Below are 20,638 nucleotides of genomic sequence, written 5' to 3'. Positions count from 1 at the left end.
CATCGATATACATATAATGTGTATTATATTTACATAAGTACAAGAAAACAATGTAATAACTATAAAACTAAATGAAACACAACATAAAACAAATTAATTAATTATTTAATGCCTACCATTTAACACCCATTTATCTTGATCATTTAGTGGGTAAACAATCATAAAGAAACCATCAAGGAAGACATAAACAGGAATAAATACAACACAATTCACAATTAAAAACATTCACACACTCATATCTGTAAAATATATATTCAAAAACTAAAAATCTTAATGGAAATTTTGTGGTTGCAATTTTATGAAGTGAGAGACGATGTAATCAATCAATAGCTACCAATTGTGTCGATCGTTGAGCCAATCGATATTCAAATGAAAAACTACAATAAAGAAAAACAAGAGGAAGTGTAACAAAGAAAAGAAGAGAGAGAATAAGAAATATGAGCAGCTAAATACAGAATTTAAAATAAACATCTATTAAACACTGATATTAAATAAACACACAAACAATTAAACATATTATTACACACATCTATTAAAATACCCCAGCAGTTCTACAAGTAGTCAATGTATTTCTTATAGACAGTAATTTTCACTAATGTCTTCATTTTACTGGCTCCAATTTATATATATTTTGAGTAATTACACAGGTATCTTTACTCTTTGCAGTGTAGAGAGAGAAGTAAATTGGTTACTTTACACATCCCACTTTACTTTAGTGCCTCTAAGTAATCTAGAGTAATTTTAAAAGTTTATTTTGAACTGTACTTTAGAAAATGGTTATTTTACACATCAGAAGTAATCTATTGGAGAGACAGTTGTCTCTTGGGATACTAAAGTTTAGTATATTTATTTTTATAGCCTCCACCACCATAAGTGGTGAATGAGGGTATATATAAGTTTGTCATTCCGTGTGTAACATTGAGAAATATTCATGTGAGACCCAATAAAGTATATATATTATTGATCCTTATGAAATTCTAAGTCGATTGAGCTATGTCCGTCTGTCTGTGTAAAACACGAAAATAGGCATACAAAATTGGTAAGCTTGCAAGAAAACTGTTTATTATTGTCCTAAGCAGTTTGGTATTGACAATCAGCAAAATCGGTTCAGTGGAACCAGAGTTATGAACCAAAATGTAAGACAACCTAAAAAAACATGATAATTTTAAAATAGTTTTTGTTATATTGCAGATAATACCATCAAATTTTACACACGTTATTTTTATGTTAAAAGGACTAACTTCGGTAAAAATTATAGGAATCGGTCCATGATTTTTCCTAGCCCCCATACAAATTTCTTCCCGAAATATGGTTCTATGGTCTGTAAATACCTACAAAATTGCAGTATCCACACAAAATTCAGGAAAAATAAGTTTCGTGCATAAAAAAATCACAACACCAAATTTTTTGTGGACCGGCCCATATTTGACCATTGCCCCCATATAAAGTTCACTTCCGAAAATCATTTAAATAAGCATAAATGTCTTATAAATTTCGCTATTAAGTTTAAATTCGCCACTAATTGGTCATAGCCTCCATATAAGAACCACTTCCGGAAAACACATTAACCTGCACAAATATCTAAAATAATCTGTACTGAACCAAAATTTTATACCGATCAGTAATTTGTATCCAAGAATCGTACTGAAAGATTTTTTAAATATCGGTCCATAATTCGTCATAGTTCCCATATAAGGTCCACTCTTGTTAATGGCGTTGTTTATATGAAATTGTGCAAAAATAGCACTCAAATACTTAGGACCATAATAGCATCCATATATTGAACCAAAATAGTACACAGATCAATAATTTTTAAAATCATACTACTGAATTTTGTGAATATCGGTCCATATATGGCAACAGCTCCCATATAAATACATAAAAATCATGTTAAAATATTTTATGACAATCGACTCATAATAGGTCATAGCTCCCATATAAGTCCCGCAACCCAATATCTTGAAATTTGTCTAAATATATTTGTATACCCTTTTTATACCCTCCACCACCATAAGTGGTGAATGAGGGTATATATAAGTTTGTCATTCCGTGTGTAACATTGAGAAATATTCATCTGAGACCCATTATACTCTGTTTCTTCACTTGAGGCTAATAAGGAAAAATGTTGAGCCATACGCGTAATGTTAACCAATTATTAAGTATATAAAATGTTAAATTTCATACTCTATAATAGGAATAAATGACAAACTCTGTTGAAAATGGTAAGAATCTGAATATATTTCGATTATAAATTACTGAATTAAATATATAATTTTTTTTTACATTTGAAATAAAATATCTTCTGCCAATTGTTATATTATTTCTATTGTTATATCATCATATTTAAATGGAGGGTATTTAAGATTCGGCACGGCCGAATATAGTACTCTTACTTGTTTTTATGTTCATTCCTCTTTAGGAATAAGCCATTATATTATCATGTTACTGTCCCTTGATAGATCAATATGTGGTGAATTCAAAAGTCTAATTATATTTATATTTAAGGACTAGCTTCTTAACTCACCACTAATATTATCTAACAAAGTCATTTTACACATAACTGTCCCTTAAAAGTGACTTTGTAAAAAATTTTAAATTATAATTTAGGGACTAGTTTTTTTACTTACGCCAAGTAATCTTCTTGAAAGAATGACAAGACATGGACCAGTTTTATATAATGCCTTCTGCCACTGTTTTTTAAGTCCCAATTTGACGTATAATGGATTAAAAGGATATTAACTCTGGAAACCAAAGGCAGGTTTATAATATTTTGTTTTCCAACTCTCATGTTTTCTCTCAAAGACCAGTTTTTCTTGCTCCAATGTTCAGTTTTGCTCTGCTGCCATAACCTGATGAAACATAGATATTTAGTGTACCCACATTGTTGACCTATCCTTATGTTAATCGGAGTACTTAAGTTTTTTAAAACAAGATCTACTTTTTGATACTCCTCCCTTAATTTCGTAGAATGAGTAATAGACACAGCTCCATTTATGAGCCATGTAGCTTGAGGGTCCCATTTTCGTTAAAAGGCCACAAACTACTACATAATTTTCTGATCACAAAAACGGCAGAGTTCTTTTTCGCGATAGCGATAAAATGAGACTTTCATACCTTAAGTTAAGAGATTTTCTTCATTGAGTCTAGTTGCTAGCAGCTCAGATCTATCTTTCGAAAGGTCAAGAGGTCTCTTATAAAATCACTTAACTTAAAGGCGTCGTTAACATCATGTTCATCCGAAAAATCTTCCACCATCTCTGTTTCCGGCATCTCATAGGAGATGGTAAGTCTTCTGAGTACAGTAGAGGCCTTTAACAGACGATAAATCAGGTTTAGAACACTCGGCGTTTCTCACCAAGACACGAATGATCTTATGACAGCCAATATTGAAAAATGAAGGTAGACCCTAAACTACAAGTAGGAAATGAAATTAAAAACATTACAACTAATGGTGTCTCAGCACCAATTTAATAATTTGTATTAACTTGAATAATAAATAACATTATAAACTCTTTGATACCAGTATGTGAATCCCAGGCGTTGACTACTTTGGACCAGCTATACGACAGTCTCTGGTAATCTATGTAGAATTGCTGCTTAACATGTGCTAACATAACTAGTCATGTATCTATATATGTCACTAGTGGTCACCCTAATTGATGGGTAAAATCACTAGTTCGGGACAGTCAGTCAGAATTGCTGGGTCAACACAATAACGTTATTTTCCAATAACAACAACACACACTTTCATACCTACTTCACAGAAACAAAATCAATAACGGAGATCTTTCAAATAAGAGAGAACAAATTGATTGATGTTTTTGTATTTATACATTAGTTGGGGGGAAAAGTTGATTTCTTAATGATATGATGTGCAAAATTCAGAAGTTATGATGAATTTTCTCAACATTTAAGTGACAATTGACTTCACACTAGATTACCTGGTATGTAACGTAGATTTAAGATAAATCTATAGCCTAGGTTTTACAGGGCATGCTAAGGATTCATTTTCTAGTCCTTCTAAAAGAATGAGATCCGATGATCATTCCACTCTCTAAAAAGAGGTTCTCGCTAAAGACGTTCTAGAAGGACATTGACAAACATTTATTTGAAATTTCGCAATTACTCTCATCCGTTGTCTTTTTATAATACCATTTACTTAAAACCAGCAGAAGATACAAATTTATCTAAAAAAATAGTTTTTTATATATTGGGTGTATGTCTAAAAAATGCGGGATTTACAATAGATGGTGCAGTTTTTTTACTTCGAAAATGTCGAATTTTTGTGCCAACAAAGCGTCATATGCCGGAAGTTTTGCTTTGCTTCTTCAATTTGAAAAAAAATGCCGCTGAAGCACTGCGCTTGACTATTCACAGAGTTTTTTGTTTCTAAAACTCTGTGAATAGCGTGTAATTTTTTGATAAAAAAATTTATCTAGATTAACACCTGAATTCGGCTTCTAAAATTTAAATATAATTATAAAAGAGCCTTACAATAGTGGAATGATTAGTTCTATTTAAGACTGCGGCAATTAAAAAAAACTTTTTGTTCAAGTTTTATCATTGGGGCTCAAAATACCGTTACAATTCGTATATTTCTTCCTTTCTCATTTATTATTTCGTCTATCGATATCCACGTATATTCTTTTTTAATGATTCTCAGCGAGTTGTTTAGTTTTCCCTAATTTATTTGACACGTAAAAAACATAAGGTAGACATGTTATATATCAATGGATAGAGGATTTTGTCTACATGTTATATTTTGTAGACATGTTATATATCAATGGATAGAGGATTTTGTCTACTTTTCAAAAATGTATATAACTTTTGACAATTAAAAAATTCATGGAATACTTTTTTGAAAAATATGACAAAAAATACTTTTTATTGAATTTAGCACAGATACAAATTTTTCAAATTGAAATAAAATTTTTATTTATGAATATTTTTTAATAAAATTTCACAGTTATGTAGATTTTTCCATTTATAATGGAAAAATAAAAACAAATTTTGAAATTTGTTATCAAGTATACCGCAATTCCCAAAAAAATCTTGAAAAATCCCAAAAATGGAATTTTTTCGTTTTTTGGCTATAATATCCATACCAGGAGCGGGGTTATCGGAACCCTTTACAAAATAATTAAGAACTTATTGGGCCATCTGAAATAGGTTACTATATTTTGATATCGGGTATGCGATTTGAGAATTTTTGCGCTAAAGTTGAATTTTACATAAAAAATAGGCATTTTTTAATGGACCTGATCCCGTCGGTATAAAGAATTATAAATGTTTTTTTCATTTAAAATATTTGGCGTAATGTTAGCTTTTCAAAAGGTACAAATTCATTATACATCCTCCTAGAAATTTTTTAGATAACTTAAAAAGAATAAAAGTACTTTTTTCCCAAAAAAATTGCGAAAAATCGCCTTATTTGATATATAGATCTATTGTTAAGCCTATAAAAGAAAAATGGATAAAATCGTGGAATATTTGGAAGCGCGGTCACCAAAAAACTGGAGTAGGGTGGGTAAAAATGTTGAAAATTAAATTTTCAAATGCGAATATCTCCTAAGCCATAAGAGATAATTGATAGCTACGACGAGGTTTTATGTAGTGCTCGACGAAGAAATAGGATAATTTTAAAATTTAAAATTGAACATACACGAGGTGTCCTACTTTGGGAACTCCTGGTCCCGCTCCTGGTGGGTTCATGAGGTTCAAGTTCAAAACTTAAACTCAACTACACTTTCTCTTTGCGCATGTGACATTTCATTCAAATCGGCGTAAGGGTTTAGAAGTTACAGATTTATTTCCATCTTTTTTTATTCTCATACCACGGGCGGCTGACTGTCCTTGTATCTGCAAAATAAGGCATTTAATAAGTCCTGGTTGTCACTATCAAGATTGTAGTTACCCTATATTTAAGGAATAAGTAGTAGAATACGTTTATACCACGATACTCTTTATAGCACGTTCTTGTAATTCAAATATTAAACTGCAATCATACTTTCTCATACCCAATCATTAAATATCATTATGTTTAGTTAAATGATCATACCTTTATAAAACCGTTTTAAATACATATGTATATTAATTTTTATAAATTGTTATTGATTTTTTTTTTAAATAATTTGTAGAAATATTTGTTCAACACCACAGGTGCCTAAACAGACACACTCACACAACATGAGCAATTTTTAATCAAATTTGTAAACCCAACAAATAACAAAAATGCATTTTTAATTTAACTGCCGCAGATAAAGATCTTCTAGGTGGTTCGTAGGTCGTTCGTTTAGCCGGTTGGCTTTAACTGTTTTTGTTATTAATGTTTGTTGCCTCAATACAACAGTATTGTAAGGTATTTTGCTCCCTTGCTGGTGATAACATCATAATGATCATTATTTTAATGATAATGATCTGTATTTGTATAATGATGATTATCATAAAATCAAGATTTGTTATTATTACAAATGAGTTGAGTGGCGCTGACTTTATCAGTGCCAATGAGGCGCCTCATCTATCAATGATTGTTGGTGGTGGTGTTGGCGATGATCTTGTTGTGTTTGATCGTTGTGATTGTATATTTCAGCTCTCTTTCAATTGTTTTTGTTGTTTTTGGTTGTTTAATATTGATGATTATTCATGAGTATTGTTATTGTTGATGTTGTTGCTGCTATTTTATCAATCGGATCAATTAATTACTCCAACTAATCGATTATTTGTTTTTGTTCTCTTCTCCTGTACTCTACACGTTTACTTGTTCCACTTTAAAATAATTTCATTAATTTTTTATTTGTTTAAACAAAATAAACACATTGATTTTTTAGTTAAAGTGTTGTAGTTGCTGTATAATTTGGTTTGATTTAAGTTTATTGAGATTTTATTTCAATATTGTTGCTGTTTGTTTATTCTGGTATCTCGTATATTGGTAATAATTTGCTTTAATGATGTTTTAGATGGATCATTTTAAATTAATTGTGATTTATTGCGTGAACTAATTTTTCTTAAATTTTGTTTATTTAAATAATGATTGTTTTATAGATACATATTTTCCAAGAAGTTTAAATGTTTAATTGTTCTGGCGTTAATGAATTATTTTCGGCTAATTCCTAATAAAACACTTTAATTTTCTCTTTCAGTTCCCTCCCTCTCGCACTTTTCCTCCCTGCCGCAAACATCTCTCATACGATTTCATCATGCTCACATGCAGCAACAAAAACAATTATCGCAACATTTACCCGCCCAACCAAACTTCACCTTGTCTTCCCTGATGAATCCGCTCTGTGGTCTAAAGCCTCTACAAATGAATGTCCAACAAATGGGACTGCAGAATTTTTCCACAGCAGCTGCAGCGAATAGATTCAATACGAAAGTGAATTTTGACATTCCGGTAGTAAGACCAAACATGCAATGCATATCCTCGCTAAGACATCATCATTTGTCAGCCACGAATTCCAATGAAACTCACATGAATTTCAATAACAATACAACAGCATCTTCCACAGGAAATACGGCTACCACAAATAGCAATTCGGGGAATTCCCATGCAAATATAAGCAGTGGTAAACGCAAACGTTCCTGGTCCCGGGCAGTGTTTAGTAATTTGCAGCGTAAAGGTTTGGAAATACAGTTTCAACAGCAAAAATACATTACCAAACCGGATAGGCGCAAATTAGCGGCCCGCCTGAATCTAACTGATGCCCAGGTAAGTAATAAATTAATAGAATTTTAATATAAACTATTAAGTTTATTATTTTCTTCATTCTAGGTTAAAGTGTGGTTTCAAAATCGTCGCATGAAATGGCGTCACACTCGTGAGAATCTAAAAAGTGGCCAAGAGAAACAACCTGGTGAAACTGCTTCAGCCGATAACTTAAAATCAAATGTGGACAATGGCGTTGGCAATGACTTACCCGGCTACTCTTCAGATGGTTCCTCCAGCCTAGAGATGAGTGATGTTGAGGAGGATGATGATGAAATTGATGTTGTAGAATAGTAGACTTTATTTTAAAACTGATATATGAATAGTTATAGATTTTATTTATTTATTTCTTTGTTTTTAATTTTTAGCCTAATAATGGAATATTTGAAATATTTTGTAATAAAATCATGTGTAAAATATATAAGCGGAAATTATACAATATTTCTAACAAAATATTATAATAAAATAATTAAATAATTGTAGGTTATTAAGACTATGATCTGGACTGTCTCAGAGATATTTCACTAATAAATATGATCCGATTTATTAGAAGTACCGGTTGGTTCTCACGGGGACAACAAATTAGGGAGGGAAACTATCCTACTACAATGGGCATGTCGCAATATTAACAGGGATTAATGGTTCGACTATTCTGGGACTTTTGGTCCAAGACATATGGCAGTTTTCGATTACAGTACGAAACATACATGCATACTGACGCCCTCGACTAATTATATATGGGCAATTCCACGGGAATGACTACCACGACCGAAAACCCAAAAATCCTTGAAACTTTTTTTCAAGATGATATGAATAGAAGAAAACATTAAAATATTACTATGTGTAAGTATTTAAGCTTATTACATATACCGAATGTAAATTTTCCATTCACGATTCGAAAATTTTCGCATATTTCTACATGTATGTACTTCAAAATGACTTCCGTTTTATGTCACGTACGATATTCTCTTATTTCCTCGATATTTTGGAAAACAATGTTTCGAAAGAACTTATTATTATTTTAAAATATAGTACCCTCTGAATCGAACATAAAGACCAAATTATTTTTCAGATACAGTAAAACCTTGATAATCCGGACATCAGTTTGTAATGTCGTAAAATATTTTTTTAGTTTAAATAAAGTTTTGTTGGGTTTCAAACAAAATAGTTATAAACTAATAAGACTTTTTGAACTATGTTTATGGGTTTGTCATAAAATAACACTATTTTTGTTTGCAGCACAACAAGAATTTGTTTAAACTAAAACAATATTTTACGACATTATGAAAATACGACCAAATAGCAGACCATTTGAATTCCCCAATTGTTATTTTCTTGTCTTGTAGAATTGAAAACTTGTGTAATGACATAAAATACCACCAAAAAAATGTTTAGCTTGTTCTAAGAAGGGCAACCCGTGCCGACTTAGCGATTTAGTTTTGAGGTGCATTTACAAGGGGAAAAAATGCATTTTTTTCAGTTTTTGTAAAAATTTTCCCATTAAATAATTACTTTTGCAATTTAATTTAAAAGAATCGAAATGTGTACGTAATTGTCATTCTAATAAGATATATAAGACAAAAATTGGTTAAAAAATGATAAAGTTATTAAAAAATCGCCAGGCCATTAACGTGTCTCAGGCCACTAGAACATGAAATGTAGGAACAAAATTAACATATTTTGAGAAATATTAAATCGTGAAGGTCAAAGTTCAAATTTTTCAATATTTCAAATTTCTCATTGAAAGATAGCGAAATGTTATATATTTTTGGGCCGATTTTGATGAAACTTAAGAAAAATGTAACACAAAGTCTAGTATTTACAAAAACAACAGCACTTGGGATTAAAATGACCCCAAACTTCTAAAACCATAAAAAAATAGTCAATTTCAATAGTGCTGATGAAAATTTTATGTTTATAGGAAACAAACTTTAAAATATTGTGTTGTGTATTAGAAAATAGTATAACGAATCCATTTTGAAAAATGTTCACAATTTTCTTCAATTTTGACCATACATTTTTCAAACGGCAAAATATTGTATTTATACCTGATTTTTGCTTTAATAACGTAATTAATATTTTATTGAGGATTTTTGAATAATAAAATTGATTTTAACTTGAATGATTGAATTTATTTAACTCTGAAAAACATTAAAGTTATTGAATGTGTTTTTCGTGATTTTAAAAGTTGAGTGTCTTTTTAACCCCAAGTGCTATTAAGGCTTAATTTTTGTGCTATTATTATAAATACTAGACATCATGTTATATTTTTTTTAAGTTTCATCAAAATCGGCCCAACAATATAAAAGATTTCGCTATCTTTCAATGAAAAATTTTAAATATTGAAAAATTTGAACTTTGACCTTCACGATTTAAGGGTTAACGTTTCCCGATTTTAGTAAAACTTTCAAATTATATTTAAAGTTACCGGGAATATAATATTCTGAATAGCTTTTGCTTAAAAATCATAACAGTAAAGAAATTCGGCTCATTCTCCAAAATATGGCCAAAATATTAGTTTTTCTCGACAATCTCAAAATTTAACTCGCTGGTACTGAAAAACTATAGGAGTTATTGTCATATTTTTTCATATTTTTATTCCCTATTATGTTGTCAATAAATCCCCATGTGATGATCAAAAAATTCTGAAATTTGTTTAACAAAATTTTTAAAAATTTTAAAATGGAGTTTTGAAACTGCCGTTAAAAAAAATAATTTTTTTTGGTCATACCTGGGAATAGGTTAGCGGTATCCTACGAAGACAAAAACGCATATACATGTAAATATGGATATATTCTAAGTAAAAATTAGCTCTTATTGTAATATTTCTCAAAATATGTTAATTTTGTTCCTACATTTCATGTTCTAGTGGCCTGAGACACGTTAATGGCCTGGCGATTTTTTAATAACTTTAACATTTTTTAACCAATTTTTGTCTTTTATATCTTATTAGAACGACAATTACGTACACATTTCGATTCTTTTAAATTAAATTGCAAAAGTAATTATTTAATGGGAAAATTTTTACAAAAACTGAAAAAAATACATTTTTTCCACTTGTAAATGCACCTCAAAACTAAATCGCTAAGTCGGCACGGGTTGCCCTTCTTAGAACAAGCTAAAAATTTGGTATCTTATGTCATTACACAAGTTTTCAGGGGGTACCGTCTCAACATTTCCAAAAATTTAATTCTAAGGGACACTCTAATGTACATACATACTATAAATGTACCTCTTTGAAATGTAATCATTTATTTAAATGATAATATATCATTAGTAGGTATGCCAAACGGGACTGGGTTTTACAAATCCCGGGATTCGGGATTTTAGAAATGTAAATCCCGGGATCCCGGGATTTTTCGGGACCCCGGGATTTTTCGGGATCCCGGGATTTTTCCGGATTTTAATTAAATGTCAAAAAACATCAAGTTCAACAATAAAAACTATTTATTTCGTTAATATACTAAGTAGAAATATAAAAAAGCAAAAACTAATGCATTGAATTAAAATATATATAAAGTATTTCGGAAACCGGGCTATTTGTCCCTAGTCCCCATACATGGTCCCCTTCAGAAAATGACTTTAACATTCATAATTGTCTTATAATAATTAATATAGTGATAAAATTGAATAAACAAGTTGTATATGAAAATTAATCTTTCTACCAACTCTTGTGAGGACCAGTCCATAATAATATAACCTCTATATCAGAAAATATTTTATTGTCAAAAAATAACACTAGTTTACAAATCAAACATTTTTGTTTGCTCATGGAATGAAACTTATATTTTTGAGAAGAGCTACGGACGCTAGTTAATTGAACATTTTTTGTTTCCCACCTATACGTCAAAATTTTGAGATATATGGGTTTTTATTTTTCACCTGCCCTGATTACTACTAATGCATACTGTAGTGTACCTAATTGTGGTATTTAAGTATTTACATCGTTTTTGGGTACTCAACACTCTGGAGAAGCTACAAGATACTTTCAGAGTTGTATTATTTTGACAAATTCCAACAAAAATTAACGAGAAAAAAATAAATACTGTTTAAAAGGACATCTTTCCTGTAGATAAACGTTAATAAATCGCTATTAAGTACAAAACTCTAAAGTAAAAATTATTTTAAAATATCTTATAGAAAATGTAAAATAAACCCAGACCATTTTTGTTTTATTTTCGGAAAAATTATTCAGTCAAATCGAGGTTTTCCTATAACACAAACACTGCAAAATGCTTATTTACTTTAAAAAATTTCGTAAAAGCTTTAGATAAGACAAAACCAGCATTTCAATATTTATGCAGTGTGTTCCCGAGTCTTTCTTTGGCTAAATTAAAAGAAGGGATATTTGTGGGTCCTCAAATAAGAAAAATTTTGGGTGATACCAAATTTGAGTGTCTATTAACCGATGTTGAAAAAGCAGCATGGAATTCTTTTAAACCTGTTGTTCAAGAATATTTGGGGAATAATAAAAGTCAAAATTACAGAGATATTGTTGCGAATTTATTACATAATTTTGAACTGATGGGCGTAAATATGTCCCTCAAAATTCACTATTTACATTCTCATGTGGATTTTTTCCCGGAAAACCTCGGACACTGAGTGACGAACATGTAGAGCATTCCCATCAAGATATGAAGTTTTTCGATGTTAATTATCAAGGTTTTTGGAACCAGAATATGCTAGGAGACTACTGTTGGAGTGTCGTGAGGGAGACAAATGAAAATAATTATAAAAAAAAGACTAAAACACTTCACTTTTAATTTTTTTGTCCTAATTTAATGTACATTTTTATATGTTTAGTTTTTAAGAAATATCTCAAAAGTTTGACGTCCAGGATTTTTTAAAATATTTTTTCCGAAGTTGGAAGACCTAAATACATACATCCCCATATGTTTCAATTCATGAGCAAAAACCTTGTAAACTAGTGTAATTTGTATATAATGATATTAACATAAATTTCATTCATTCATAAATACTGATTCAAGTCCCCAAGAAGACCAAAACTACATATTCATGGTGGGTATAAAAGATTCGCCATAGCCGAATATAAGACTTTTACTTGTTTTATATTAGTATTATAAGTATGCTGAAATTTAGCTTTAGGATAAAGCCTTAATACCATAATGTTTACATGGACAGATAACCCACCAGACTTATAGAAGAATTCTTGAGTAGATCATTTTTGTCTCAGAGGTTGAAGAATTGTCAACATGTTGTTCATATTTTCTTTGATTATTTACTACATGATGCTAGCAAATACAGTCTTTAGATTTGAGTGGTTTCATAGCTAATTTTTAGACAAGTGGAAATTTGAGGATCAGATGCTATCAAATATCTTTTAAAAACATTCTCCAATTCAAGAAACTAGACTATAATGTTTTATTTCAAAATTCATGCACTAGATTTAAATGTTTTTTTTTATATTATACCCTCCACCACCATAAGTGGTGAATGAGGGTATATATAAGTTTGTCATTCCGTGTGTAACATTGAGAAATATTCATCTGAGACCCAACAAAGTATATATATTATTGATGCTTATGAAATTCTAAGTCGATTGAGCCATGTCCGTCTGTCTGTGTAAAACACGCTCACGTCCAAAATATGCAAACAAAATTGGTAGACTTGCAAAAAAAATGTTTATTGTTCTCCTAAGCAGTTTGGTATTGAAAATCAGCCAAATCGTTTAAGTGGAACCAGAGTTATGAACCTAAATGTGAGACAACCTATAAAAAAACTTAATAATTTTAATATAGTTTTCATTATTTGTGCAAATATATTGCAGATAATACCATAAAATTTTACACACGTTATTTTTACGTTAAAGGGACTAACTCTGGCGAAAATTATAAGAATCGGTGCATGATTTCTCCTAGGCCCCATACAAATTTCTTCCCGAAATTTGGTTCCATGGTCTGTAAATGCCCACAAAATTGCAGTATCCACACAAAATTCAGGAAAATGAAGTTTCGTGCTTTAAAAAATTACAACACCAAATTTTTTGTGGCCCATATTTGACCGTAGCCCCCATATAAAGTTCATTTCCGAAAATCACTTAAATAAGCATAAATGTCTTATAAAAATCGCTATTAAGTTGAAATTCGTCATAAATAGTCCCCATATACACAACAATCGCTGTACCTAATTCTATGAAGATTAGCCGACAATTGGTTATAGCTCCCATATAAGGACCACTTCCGAAAAACACATTAACCTAAATAAATATCTAAAAAATATCAATATCAAAATAAGATTTTACACAGACCCATAATTTATACTTAGAAATTATATTACAAGATTTTGTGAATATCGGTCCATATTTGACCATAGCTCCCATATAAGGTCCACTTCCGAAAATCAGTTAAGTACTCATAAATCTCTTATAAATATCTTTATCATGCTAAAATTCTACAAAACTAATACTCATATACACAGACATCACTGTACCAAATTTTACGCAGATTGGCCGATAATTGGTCATAGCTCCCCTATAAGGCCCATTTCCGAAAAAGATATTAACCTTAATAAATATTTAAAACAAATCGATATCAAAATGAAATTACGCACAGATCAGTAATATGTAACCAGCAATCGTAATACTGGATATTGTGAATATCGGTCCATATTTAACCATAGCTCCCATATAAGTTCCACTGCCGAAAATCACTAAAACCTCATAAAATATAGTTATCAGGTTGAAATTCGAAACAAATTCAATTTTTACGATGATAGGTCCAATAAATGATTATAAATTTGTCTAAATATATTTGTATACCCTTTTTTATACTCTGTTTTTTTCACTTGAAGTTAAAAAGGAAAAATGTTGATCCAAACGTATTAACTAATTATTAAGTATATAAAATGTTAAATTTCATACGTTCTAATAGGAATTTCTATTACAAACTACTGAATTAGATAAAATTTTTTGTACAATTGAAATAAAATATCTTCGGCGTAAACTAGTCTTTCTAACAATTGTTATATTATTTCAGTTGTTATACCATCATATTTAGGTGGAGGGTATTTAAGATTCGGCACGGCCGAATATAGTACTCTTACTTGTTTTACTTATCAAATGTACAAATATTCAACTGACAGTTGAATTTTATTTTATTTGTTACATAATACTTTTTCTTACTACCGCCAATAACTTAGAGAGCAGGATCTAGCAAGATAAAAAACATTTAACTCAATCAACAAAAATCGTATGGGGGCTAGGAGAAATAATGGAACGATTCTAATCAAATTCAATATGCTTCGACGAAATTTCGTCGAATTATCTTTGAAATTGCGACCTGTAGTTTGATTACAAGGTTTACATGGACGGACAGACGGACGGACATCGCTCAGAAAGTGATTCTGAGCAGATTGGTATACTTTAAGGTTGGTGCTGGGACAATATTTTAGTACATTACAAACATCAGCACTAACCCAATATACCCTCACCACTATGGTGGTGTAGGGTATAAAAACAAAATTACAGTGATATTTGGTGCTTACTAATCATCAGGGAAACCGGAAATATGATCTAAAAAAGCGTTTTAAGCGCTTTAAATATGCAGTAAAAACTTTAAAATATGCTCTTAAATTTTAAAAATATGCTCTTAAAAAAACAAACTTTTACATCATTTTTAACCCAAAAACATACTTTTATTTAAAAAAATCAATACAATTCCTTTCTGTAAAAGTAAAGTAACACAAAATAAACAAAAATAACATGAACTAAAACAAGTATAACAAAAAATAAATACAACATTAAAACAATAAGCTATGAAAACGCCTCGAGAGGTATTTTTTGATGATATTTTATATAAATATAAAGTAACTTCTTCAATTAAGGTTATTATTGCAATAAATTACAAAATATTGACTTAAATTTTCAAATAAAAATCGTTGTCTATTAGATCTGAAAACATTTTTATACATAGAAAATGTTCTTTCCACATCAACTGATGTTATAGGAGCAAATTGAAAAGACAATATTTCTTTAACACTTAGAACGGTTAAGTTTGAATTAGAACTAAAATTTGATTTTAGATGGCGCTATTATTAAAACTAGCATAACCCGGTGCACTTCGCTATCCCTACCCTAGTAAAATTAAAAAAATATGAATGGAAATACGAAAATAACACATACAAAATTTGAAAATCTCTCAATTACAGTTCACTTGATAGTCGAAAATAACTAACTAATTTTGTATGGGAGATACCACTCCACTGCTCTGATCCCACCCATTTTTAAACCTTTTATGTAAATATCAAGCTTTACTTTAACTTTCCTTTATAAGGGAGGGGTCATTCCTACTAAGCCGATCACGCTTAGCTAAACTTCGAACAGGGATCAGGAATAAATTCGTTTTTAGCTAACCTCCTTAGAATGGTAATAAATTGATTGATACAGTGTTTAAATTCTTTTAGAATTATAGTTCTCTATATATTCAAAATTAATTATTTACTTTGCGCCATAACCACTAATGCAATCCCGACCATTTTCAGCCAATCTGTGTAAAATGGTAGGTGACTCACATCCTTTTCCGACCTCTCCCATTTTGGGTCCTATGCCCTCTAATCTAATTCCGTCTATATTCAGCTAAACTCCGCACAGTAATAAGAAATTAATTCGCTAAAAGTTTAAACACTTTTACAATTATAGTTCTACAGATATTCGAAATTAATTATATACTTTGTATAGGGTGTGCAACGCCCACTATTCCAATCCCGAACAATTTCAGCGAAACTATGAAAATTTATAAAAGAGCCATTTAGACTAAGTTTGAAGAATCTTGCAATTATGTTTCACAAAATTTAGAAATAACTATTTACTTTGTATGGGAGGCGACTCACCATTTTTTCCGACCCGTCCCATTTTTCATTAAACTTCTTGCAGTGATAAACCGTTGAAAATCGTCACAATTATAAAATAACTATTTACTTATCTACAATTATATATTTACTTTTTTATTTATGCATAAACAGTTTTTTAAATTTATCAAAGGTTTATAAAACAAAATTTGTTTATGCATATAGGAGTTAGAAAATAAAAAAAACCTTCAAAACATATTTATTAAAGCGAATTTAAATTACTAAATTCTTCTTCTTTGTTTGTCACTTAAAACAGAGCGAAATCAATACTGTTTAATTGTTTCTCTTATTTATTTACAACAACAAATTGAACAAATACGCAATGCTTTGTTTACTTTTTAGCTTAAGGTTCACATGTACACGTTTTTGCACGTTTTGCATAGTAACATCATTAAACGCTTATAACTCCTAAAAAACTGAATCAATTTCAATAAAATATATGTTCTGCACTTCTGTGAATAAATCCCTTTAAAATGGTATATTTCTTGCCCAAATTAAATGTATAATGTGAGAGTAAAAGGGGTCTAAAGAAATCGACTTGCCTATTAATATTATGATGATGATAGTGCTTACTTTATATTAAAAAAACGCAATCTATTTTTCAATTTTGAATTTTAAACAAAGGAAGTAAAAACCTGTAACACAACAGCGAAAAATAAGTAAGACAAAATTTGTTTTTGATAAAGTCAAAATATGCTATTAAACAGTAAAATATGCTCTAAAAACGCAAAAATATGACATAAATATGCCCTTAAAACAAATATATGCAAAAATATGCATTTAAGGGTAAAATATGCAAAAATATGCACTAACAAATCGATGCCAAAATTCTTAAATAGTTATGAAACGTGTAAATATCTTATCTTATCTTATATGTGCTCATTAGACTCACCAGAAAAAACATGCATTTGCATATTTTGGTTTCCCTGCTAATCATCAATAACTTTCTGCTAGTTATTGCTTATTTTTAAGGAAACAATTTTTGTTTCAGGAAAGTTTTGCTTCAAAAATTGTGATTTACTCAGAGTTTGACAGAATGGAAGTAAAAAACAAGAAAAAATTAAATTATTAAAAACTTCATAGAATATATGTTTTTTGTTGTGTCTTTTATTTGAAATTATGTATATAAGTGAATATTTAAGTTTTGGCAAACAAATGTGGCTCGCCAGACCAATGTGCATTGTGCTATGGTAGGCAAAAATCACCTTCAAAATTACATATGTACTTCAATAGTTTAGCTAGCACCACAGTAGAATTAACAGTGTATGTATGATTTGGCAGTAGCGCCATCTGTTGTTCAGTAGCGGATATGTGGTTTTCTGTTAAAACACCACCCTGTGTTCATTTCACATATTAATTTTTCTAGTTAACGTTATATTCAAAATTATGTATTTGTAAATTTTTGCTCAACAACTGATTACAATTTTACATGCGCTCTTATCGTAACATTTGCATCATATTTTTTTCCATTAAAGCACGTTTCTGTTCAATGGGTATGAATATGTATTTTAGCATTTATAACAGTGGTGAGCTGGTGTACAGGTATTATTAATCACGGAGAAAATTGGTATATAACAACACGGAAAACTAAATATTTTTGGATATTTGGATTCGTTGTGTACAAATTCTGCTCTACTACTTTTAACAATAAAGATAAATATTAAAAACTATCCGTTTAGAGTAAACGAAACAGTTTAAAATCACAAATTCAACTTTAAGAAAAACATTTCCAGAATTCTAATAGTATAAACAATAGGGAAATATACATAGAGTGGAAGCTCTCATGACAAAGACCTAACTCAGTTGTCAAAAACCTATGTAAAAACAAAAGCAACACTCTTTTGTGTGATTATTTTGAGTAATTTTTCTGTTTGAGTTTTTTTCTAGTTTCCGCTCTATGTATATTTTCTCTATGGTATAAACTATTGTTAATAAATGATTTCTAAATTAAGGCTCTTCTACTAAAAGGGCCTTAAATGAAATTAATAAGAAAAAATTATAAATTTGGAAAAAAAATTATGATTAATTTAAAATTCAAATCCACTTCAAATATACATATGTTTAAATTTATAAAAGGTTTGCAAAAAAAAAATATCAAAAATCTTTGATAAATTTAAAAATTGATTATGAATAAGGCCTTTATAATTTATCTACTGTGTAATAAAATCCAACAGATATTAAAGATTTTATTAATTGATAAACCCTCAACTTCGCCACTGCTTTTGTTTAGAGATACAATACACTTTAGCTAATTAAGGAAATACCGCTGTGGTCAGCGAAATTCTATATTAATTGTGGAATTGTAAAACAAATATAAACAACAGCGCCATTGAATATTTATATACAGAACCTTTTTAATTCTAATCTACATATAAACAGACGAGTATACAACAATATTGAAAACTGAATTTATCTACGTACACTCACAGATAGTTATTATTACGTTACACTTTCGTTGAGTTTATAAGACGAAACAAATAAATTAAACCATTATGGGTGAGGAATACAAATCTGGTGCTTTGGAAGGTTAATTATAATTAGAAATGTAGTTGAAACTTAATGAGTTGATCCAAAATTGTTATCCATTTGTTTGCTTGCAAATGTTCCTTTAAATATTGAGACAGATTTCTATAAAATTCTAATTTTTTTAGAAAAAGTGTCGATTTTAAATTGAGAATTGAAATTGATTTAAGTGTAAAGAATGTTCTCGTATATGAAAGACTCCAGGATTATATAAATAGTAACATTCCCAAGGACCATCCATACTCCTATCAAAATATCTCTAGCAGTTATAACAGATTGCAATTCAGTCTCATTCATCAATGAAATTGTTTTTGGCAATTGTGAGATTACACACATAATATAGTTTCAATTATAGTTTCCGACAGTGTTTAAAAAGCTACGATAACTAATAAATTTTTAACTGTTGCTACAACTACTGCTTCAAAAAAGTGTATGTAGCGGTAGCAGTAGCAGTAGCATTTGACTTTTTTCGTTTTCTTGTTTTTTTAAAACTACTGCTACCTTCAAAATATAAAACTCTTAACAGAGCAGTAGTAATAAAACATGAATTGTAAATGGAGTAGTAGCATAAAAATACAAATCTATATCGAGTTTTAATTTTTAAGGTAGCAGTAAAGTAGCAGTTGATGCAGCAGTTAAGGTAGCAATAAAAGTAGTCAAAAAAGAAAATCTTCAGTCATAACACCAAAATTTACAGAATTAAACACTGTGTGTTGTTTTTGTTTTGAGAGAGTTTGAAAGAATTATTCGATTTTATTCGTCTCAGATGTTCGTGTTGCTAACAGAAAGATCGTGTTTTCTGTGTGTATAACAAAAAAGCCGAACTTTTGTTTACAACACGACCAACATACACAAATATACATTCACAACAACAACACATAATATAATTTTTTGGCTGAAGATTTTTATTTTTGACTTATTTTATTGCTACCTCAACTGCTACTTAGCTGCTACTTCAACTGCTACTTAACTGCTGCTTCTTCTACTACCTCAACTGCTACTTCTATTACTACTAAATTTTAAAAGTAGCAGAATTAATAAAAAACTAATGACTGCTACATCAAAACTTTTTCTTTTTTAAGATAGCAATAGAAAATAAATTACTATGCTACTTTTAAATGTGAAGGTAGCAGTAGTAGTAGTAATTATTGACTCCGAGTTTTTATTAATTTTTTAACTAGACTACTTGTGTTTTTTCGTTGCTACTGCTACTTGTAGTCTAGTTTTTTAAACACTGGTTTCCGATATATCTTGAAATATTTAGTTGAGGCAAGGATGTCGAACATTAATCCATTAACGTCGAATGGGTAGAAAAATACCCAAAAATTGAGCAATTTTAGAAAAATTCTAGAAAATTCTAGGAGAGCGATATCAAAAATCTTTTTTTTGGAATAGATAAAGTAAGAACCGATCAACTTAAAATATTTTCTTCGGTAATATTAGGTCATTGCTTGGTGGGGAACTAGTGGGCGAAAATAAACGGCTCTAGAAAACGGAGGAGTGGAATTACCCCATGCCCTCCATGTGTCTAGTAGTCTTAGGTGTCCT

General features: G+C 30.0%; 1 protein-coding gene across 1 annotated transcript in view; it reads left to right on the top strand.

Moving 5' to 3' along the window:
• Positions 1-8,088, top strand: part of H2.0 (Homeodomain protein 2.0) — a 29,932-nt gene extending 21,844 nt beyond the window's left edge. The window contains exons 2-3 of the mRNA XM_065500587.1: positions 7,140-7,705; positions 7,769-8,088. Coding sequence (XP_065356659.1) covers positions 7,140-7,705; positions 7,769-7,996 — 794 coding nt within the window. The 3' untranslated portion in view covers positions 7,997-8,088. The remainder of the gene's footprint in view (positions 1-7,139; positions 7,706-7,768) is intronic.
• The last annotated feature ends 12,550 nt before the right edge of the window (positions 8,089-20,638 follow it).

This window comes from Calliphora vicina, chromosome 2 (assembly GCF_958450345.1).
Source record: "Calliphora vicina chromosome 2, idCalVici1.1, whole genome shotgun sequence".
In the NCBI taxonomy this organism is placed as follows: Eukaryota; Metazoa; Arthropoda; class Insecta; order Diptera; family Calliphoridae; genus Calliphora; species Calliphora vicina.
Note: the sequence above shows the minus strand (reverse complement) of the source record. Positions and strands in the feature narration are given on the sequence as shown.